The sequence below is a fragment of the Cucurbita pepo genome, unplaced genomic scaffold, assembly GCF_002806865.2.
Source record: "Cucurbita pepo subsp. pepo cultivar mu-cu-16 unplaced genomic scaffold, ASM280686v2 Cp4.1_scaffold001207, whole genome shotgun sequence".
In the NCBI taxonomy this organism is placed as follows: Eukaryota; Viridiplantae; Streptophyta; class Magnoliopsida; order Cucurbitales; family Cucurbitaceae; genus Cucurbita; species Cucurbita pepo.
The window spans coordinates 1-8,172 of record NW_019647395.1 but is presented as its reverse complement, the minus strand read 5'-3'; the positions used below and the strand labels follow the sequence as shown (position 1 = coordinate 8,172).

Below are 8,172 nucleotides of genomic sequence, written 5' to 3'. Positions count from 1 at the left end.
TTAAAATACTTTTATATTTCACTGTATTTATATTTGAGGTCAGTGAACGGTGTATAGCGTAAGAACGGTGTACTTTAGCCTAAAATTGTACTGTTATATTGGAACTATATTTGTTGGGATAAATAACATATAACTACGTGTATGAAAATGGTTTTAATAAAGGGCGTATAGATTTCCGAAAGTTGGACCAAGTTTAAAGAGAATACTAATAAATTCCGTACAAATAAATTCATAAATTTAACTGATATTGATAAGGCAACTTTATCACTCAGCCCAACGATAGCAATATCCCTTTAATAATAATTAACACCTTCTTATACAAAATTCGGATCAACTAAGAGATAAGACCATAATTATATTACCTCTTGATCGGCAAGATTTGAAACCTCGTTATAAATTGAGTCACTCCACCATCGAATTTGATCAAAACTGATTTATTGGTAAATTGAGTCACCCCACAATCAAATATAATCAAGACTTGATTAAATGGATGCAATTTTACATAAGAATTGATTGAATGGCAAAATTGATGCTCGGATTTCTAAGAGAAACATCTCAATTTGAGATCTGAAATACATTCATCAACAAATCTGATTTTTACCTAACTGGTATTTAACCGGGATTTAATGCCGATATCTTTAATCTTCACAAAAGACAAAGTCAAATTGACCATTTTGACCCTTACAAATTTTATACCATTAAAAATAAAACTTTATAAGATGTGTATTTGCCTGCTTAGGTTCGAACTTTGTTTTTGACATTTTTAATCTTCTAGTCGTCTTTGAATCTCTTGTTGGATCGTATAATAGATCTATTTGGAACACCCTGATTCTTGTCGGATATAGTTATAGATTTGCACCGATATAAGGTGTAGAAACATTTTTGTACGAAATTTAACAAGTAAAGGTTAATGTAACGAACTCAAATCCGCCAGCACATATTGTTCTCTTTCGGCTTTCCCTTTCCGACTTTAAAACAGTCTCATCTTTGTTACTCTACTGTAAAGACTAGATGAAAAGAGGAGGATCGGTTCGTTCCTGAACTACTAAATCCGATGTAACTCGGTAATTCTCGAAAGTCAAGAAACAAGAGAGAGAAAGAAACCCTGATTCTTCTTTCTTCTCCTTAGCGATCGTGTAATAGGTCTATTTGGAACACCCTGATTCGTATAAGGTGTATAAACATTTTTGTACTAAATTTAACATGTAAAGGTTAATGTAACGAACTCGAATCCGCCAGGAGATATTGTGCTCTTTCGATTTTCCCTTTCCGACTTTAAAACGGTCCGCTAGAAAAAAGTAAAAAAAAAAAAAAAAAATTAGAACACAAAAGTTAGATTGAGAGATGAAAACTTTATTATAATTTTGTTTGGAATGCATTTTAGATGGTGCAAGCACAGCCCTTGAACGTTTCAGTACCGCCGAAGCAGTGAAGTACCTGCAGTCACTGTCGGACGTTGGCTAAGTATCAAAACGGGGACGGATTGTGCCGCGCACTCGGCTCGATACGTTCCTTCCTCTGGAACCCGCCCAAATCTTCAGAATCTAATTTAGAGATAATTGTGTGTGGAAATTCAGAACCGCCGGGAAGAGTACGGAAGTTCGGTTGCAGAACTCTGATATGAAATGGATCCAATTGAAGCAACAAAAGAGCTTTCGTTTCGTGTCGGTTTTTCCGGCCACAGCGGCCATCTCAGAGTCGAGCCTCTTTCAACTGTGGAGCGCTCCAGCCCTGTTAGATCGCTCCCGGATTTCATACTTGTAAGCAATTCTTTTTCGCAGTGTAGCCCTCGTGGAAACTTACAGTTAGTATGTGGCTGCATGCAGTTCATGGTTTTTTGAATTTCCGTTTAAAATTACTTTTAGGGTTTATCAACGTTATACCATTCTTCAGTTTTGAGTATTCGGTGTTCAGAATTTTTGTAATTTCGTGCTTATTGCAAGCCTGGTGTCACAATTTCACATAGCAGTTGAGGAAAAGAGGATCTTCAGTTCTTACTGCATAAAGGTTGAGAATGGGATTGAAGCAGGTCTCATACTCCCTTTCTTCTGTTTTTGTATTAGCTATTTCTCAATTTTTCTCTGTGGTGGAATTTCTTAATTTCTTAAGAATGTTTCCTGTCCCATGTATTTGTGTTTCTTTCCCTTCTCAAAGAAAGAGATGTTTCTTGCTAACCCAATTATTTGTAATTTTCCTTGTACCTGAAGGTTTGAATTCTTATCCTCACCTTGTAATGTTATTTTCTAAAAAATGCGACATTGCTTAATTTCCACTAAGCATCAATTATGCACTGTGTTTATTTTTTATTTTTGGTTCAAATTCAGCCTCCCGCATTTCCTAAGGAAACTCCCGAAACAATAAAGGGCTACATAGAAGAGACTTATCTCCAGCCGAGGTTAGACCCTGATGAATTTTCCCCTGAAAAAGTGGGAAGACAGTGGGATTTTGATTGGTTTGAAATGGCAAAAGTATATTTGGATCCATCACAACCAAGATCAGTTGTGGTTCCCACTTGGGTGTTGCCATTTGAACGACCAAAGAAGGACGGAACAACTGGAGGGACATGGGAACCTTGTTCTGTGCAGGTACTGCTTGATTGTTCAATCTGTCATGCATGAAAAATGTTGGGTTAGCTATACTGAATTAAGATTGCTGCGATTATATGTTTCATTCATTTACGTTAAGTCAGTGACCTCGGCTATATTTTCTCATGACTGATTTTCCAATTGGACTACTTTCACTTTCAGGTGGATGTTTCTGAGTTAAATGTGGAAGCTCAAGAATCTGGTTCACAGCCACGTGTGCCAGGACCGGCAAAAGATTTTGTAAGGGGAAGCATAAATAATCGTCCTTTTCGACCTGGTGGTTTGGATGATTCCCAATCTGTTGATAGAATTCTTCCTGATGCAGCTTCAAATGGTGAGTGGGTTCAAGAAATTCTAAATGGTGGTCGTGCTCAATTCGTTCCCCCTATTTTAAAGCAAGGATTGGACCTTGGTGATCTCAAGGTAGTTTCTCTTATCATTGAGAAATGCCGAACAAAATTCTAACAAGAGAGAATGTATTGACTTTCCTTATATTTATATTTCGCTATTTTTTTAACTTTCCCTTATTTTGTTCACAAGGAATATCCTAACTCGTGGAACGTTTATGAGGACCAAAGTTTATTCAAGACCTCACCAGTTGAAAATCTGGTTTGTTTTAATACCTTGGTTTCATTATAAAATGCTGAACAGTGTTTTTGTTTATGGAGAATATATGTTGAAAACCCTCCTTAATAAGCATTGCTAATGGAGTTTTCCTGTTTCTTTCTGACCTATCTGCTAATATCACAGCAGAAAGAAATGTCTGTACAATTTGATGATTTGTTCAAGAAGGCCTGGGAAGAGGAAGCCATAGTATCTGTGGAAGATGGTGTGTGTTCTGGTATTTGTAAACTGAAACACTATAAATTTAAATTGATGATCTCATCAACAAGAAGGTCTGTTTGACACTAAAATTGACATACAAGATTCTACCATATTTGTACGTCAAGTCCTTTTATTGAGTCTGGTTCAATATTGTTGGTTCTATTGATTTTCTTTTGGGTTGAATCAATTTCTTCCGCAGTAAATTTGGTTTAAGTTTTTCCTTTTTGCCTTCAAACTTATTCCAAAAATATTAGAATCAATTTCATTTTATGTCATCTTGAGTCTGTGCATTGGAAAGTAACCTTCAATTTTTGGGTTGAAAATATTAGCCTATTGGGTGTAATTATTTTCAGTCAACATGTTGGCTTAGGAAAATTCATACACACAGCTTTTAAGACGGAAAATGAACTAACCAATATATTCTTGCTAGTTGCTAGTAGATGATTTGGGAGGTTGGTATGGTGGCTTGATAGAATCGTCTTGGAATATACTATTGCTGCAAGCATGAAACACTTGCATTAAGGAAAACTTTATTGAACGGGTGTATATTCTTTGAATGAAAGTATAGTTCCTGTTGTTTGACTCTCTTTCATTCTTTTGTTCTCTATTATTATGTTTGGAAAGGTGAATCACCAAAAGCAGAATCTATTAAGCTAGAAGTTCAAGTAAATCAGCTCGAAGGCTATAGCATTGCACCTGCATTGGAAAAATCTGTGTTGGATGAAATTTTGTCCCTTGATTCTGGAGGATTGTCATTAAGATCCGATCAAGCTACTGACGATGGTAGAGAAAAGAAGGAGGTAAGTAATGGTTTCAATCAACTTTACTTTTGTGCTTTCTGTTCCTTTCTCTTTGTCACTGTTTTTTGCGGTGATTGATAAGCAGGCTTGGGTTGTAGTTGGTGGTCGCGAAGAGATTTCTTTGCACTTCCATGAGCTTGTACCTGATATGGCCCTTGATTTTCCTTTCGAATTGGACACTTTTCAAAAGGAGGTAATTATTATTATTATTTTCTGAAGAAGATACAAATTTCATTTCTATTGTAAGATATAGTAAGAACGTATGAACAAAAGATGCAATTTACTATGATGTGAAGTTATGTATGAAAGCAATTTTGCTTATATTTCATTGAGTAAAAAACAGTAATATGTATGTAAAAGAACCTCAATCATAGGTCGATAAAAGTAACGATCAAGTAATTTGCCTATGTCTATAAATGGAAGGAGAAATACAGCTATACAAATGTACAAGGAAATAAATAAATGGTTAAAAATCACTTTTTGGTCCCTGAACCTTCATGAAAGCAATAATTTAGTCCATGAACTTTGATTTTAACAATTTAGTTCCTATACCTTCAATTTTGTAACAATTTAGTCTTGAGCTTTAGTATGTAACAATTAGTAACTCTAATTTTGTAATGATCTAGTCCCTATCTTGAAAATTATTGTTAAGATTTCTGAAATCTCTTATATAGGTAGGCCAATAAATTAATTAGGGATCCTATATGTTTATAAGCTACGAAGTCTAAATTGTTATACAATAAAAATCAACATTTAGTTTTGATGATTTTTTTTTTTGTGTCAAGGACTAAATTGTTACAAATTTGAAAGTACAAGGACTAAATTGTTATAATTTGAAAGTTCATGGACTAAATTAATGCTTTCTCGAAAGTTTAAGGACTAAAAGTGTTTTTTAACCTAAATAAAACTTTAAGTTTTCATCTTGATTTTCTGCACTCCCCCAAGCTGGATGACATGCATTCCTAGCTTAGAAATCAGTACCAAGGGTTGTTTGATGTAATGCCATGGTCAATATGTCTGCAACTTGTTATTGGGAAGGCACATGTCTTACATTTATTGTGTTGTTCTTACTCTTCTCTCTAATGAAATGACAATCTATCTCAACAGCTTCATTTGATTATGATGCACTGGATTTTTTTTGCAATAGGAATGATAGATTTTATTATCACACATTAATTCTATGACACCTTCTGTCTGGCTATAACTCAGAAAGTAGGCATTGTAACCTAATTCCTTCATATATTACTTGAGCTAATGATCTAAACTTAGCTTCAACACTACTTCAAACGCCAACTTGTTGCTCCATGCCACTAATTCCATCACATAATAGATGCAAGACCTTAAAGTTGATTTATATTAATGATAAAGATAATAGATATTAGTGAGGCATCATTTTCCTTCCATTCCTTCTGCCACCCAACATAATTCCATATTTTAAGTACCTGATTATCTATCTTTTGGTGGTGCTGTTGGTACTTGGTATTATTTACTTTATGTAGTTCTCATAGTAATTATGACCTAAAATTTTTATTTGAAAGAAAAAAGGTCAACCAAAATTTTTTATTAGTTGTCGAATGAATAATTCATTTCTACTATTGTCTTGTGGTCATTACAGGCTATATATCATCTTGAAAAAGGGGATTCTGTATTTGTTGCTGCACATACATCAGCTGGAAAGACTGTTGTTGCGGAGTATGCATTTGCGCTAGCCACTAAAGTATGAAACGATACTTCCAATGTCACAAATACATATTTTTATGAACAACATAGTTGAGCCTAACACTGGTCCATGTACTCAAGTTTTTTTCATTTGTTTTTGAGCTTGCTTATACTATTATATTCTTAATGAATGCTAAGGTTTTATTTCTAATCTTAATGCCATACAGCACTGTACTAGGGCTGTATATACAGCTCCCATCAAAACCATCAGTAATCAGAAGTATCGGGATTTTTGTGGGAAATTTGATGTTGGACTTTTGACTGGCGATGTCAGCTTGAGGCCAGAGGCTTCTTGTCTTATAATGACAACCGAAATATTAAGGTCAATGCTTTATCGAGGTGCTGATATTATTCGTGATATTGAATGGGTAAAGGAGCTTATTATGTGCTAATCTTTTAAACTGTAATTACCTCCCTCTTTGAGGTCTTTGTATTTAATTATTTATTTTTGTTGTAAATTTTAGTTTTATATAATATACTAACAAATTACTGCATTTACCTTTTCTACTTGCATGTATGGGGAGATAGGTAATATTTGATGAGGTGCACTATGTCAATGATGTTGAAAGAGGTGTTGTTTGGGAAGAAGTTATCATTATGCTTCCAAGGCATATCAATATTGTCCTTCTTTCAGCCACGGTATTGTTCTCCAGTTAATTATCTACAGATGTGAAGGTTACCTTGGGTGTGAGGGGAGCCAAAACGAGATATTCTTCTGTAATCTTACAGTTTATGATTTTTTTAACTTTGAAAGCCACAATATTCTACAAATAAGTTATCCTAAAGTTATAGCATGTATGGACTGTAGTGCTTGTTAATCTGGCAGCATAAATGGACTTTTCACCGAGTGCTGATTATCTTCGATTTTAGGTTCCAAACACTATCGAATTTGCTGACTGGATTGGTAGGACGAAGCAAAAAAGAATTCATGTCACTGGGTAAGAAGAGATTTGAGATTTCTACTCCTGGCAGTCATACTTTGGGAGTTTTGGGGGTTCTTCGAGGGATGCTAAACTCAAAACCTTTTTTTTTTTTTTGGTCCAAATTATTTTTCAATTATTCTGTTGATATTTATACTGAGGTTCTTTTACCCCTAGGGTTTAGACTGCATTTTCACTCCTTTTAGAATTTGTATACTTAATATTTTGTGTATCTTTTCATTCAAATCAATGAAAAATGTGTATCATGTTTAGAAAAAAGCTCTAAATATGCAAAACAAGTTTTAAGAACAATTTGGAAAATACACGCACCTAAAAATTTATGATGGGATTTATTTTTATTTTGTCCTTTTCTTTTCCGTGCTTGCTTTATTTTGTGGATGCTATAAGATTTTTCTTTATGTAATTTCTAGTTATTTGTCTTGACATTAATGGAATTCTTTTTACTGTTTATCGTTATCAGGACTACCAAAAGACCAGTACCTCTGGAGCACTGCATATTTTATTCTGGTGAATCGTATAAAATATGTGAAAATGAAATTTTCTTATCTCATGGACTAAAAGCTGCCAAAGATGCATCCAAGAAAAAAACTTCAAGTGTTGCTAGCGGATCCCATGTTGGGGCTTCAGCATCAAATGATGGAGCAAGGAATCGAAAAAATGAAAGCTTTAATCGAAGCAAACAGAATAAGCATTCAGGTTCCCAGAATTTAGGGAACTTTTCAGGATCAAGTTGGGGAAATCAAAAGAATGGAGATAGCCAAAACAATTGGGGATCAAGGAGATCAGATGCTTCTTCGTGGTTGTTACTTATTAATAAGCTCTCAAAGAAATCTCTATTACCCGTATGCACTCTAAAACCATTCTCACACATATTTGTGATTTGTATAAATTTTTTTTAATAAATTAATTTCTACTAACACATTTTTGGCTGCTATTCATGCCATGTACAGGTGGTTATATTTTGCTTCTCAAAAAATCGTTGTGATAAATCAGCTGATAGTATCTACAGTATTGACCTCACTAGTAGTTCTGAGAAAAGCGAAATTCGCGTCTTTTGTGACAAAGCCTTTTCGCGTTTAAAGGGATCTGACAGAACCTTACCCCAGGTTTGGTATATTGGATGTTTTACTGATTAATTAATTATTCAATCAAATTTTATGCAATGTAATAACAAGGTAACATATGCAGATTGTTAGAGTTCAAGGACTTCTTCATAGAGGGATAGGAGTGCATCATGCAGGTCTTCTTCCAATTGTTAAAGAAGTTGTTGAAATGCTATTTTGTCGTGGCGTGATAAAGGTA

General features: G+C 34.5%; 1 protein-coding gene across 1 annotated transcript; it reads left to right on the top strand.

The window, feature by feature from the left end:
• Positions 1-1,379: 1,379 nt before the first annotated feature.
• LOC111786242 (DExH-box ATP-dependent RNA helicase DExH11-like) lies at positions 1,380-8,166 on the top strand (the record flags this gene model as incomplete). The annotated part of the gene is made up of 14 exons (XM_023666558.1): positions 1,380-1,760; positions 2,325-2,585; positions 2,748-3,008; positions 3,126-3,194; positions 3,336-3,426; positions 4,035-4,210; positions 4,293-4,403; positions 5,826-5,927; positions 6,097-6,297; positions 6,458-6,568; positions 6,800-6,867; positions 7,331-7,712; positions 7,821-7,976; positions 8,059-8,166. Coding segments are annotated over exons 1-14 (2,232 nt in total), but the record flags the coding sequence as incomplete, so codon positions are not given.
• Positions 8,167-8,172: the final 6 nt, after the last annotated feature.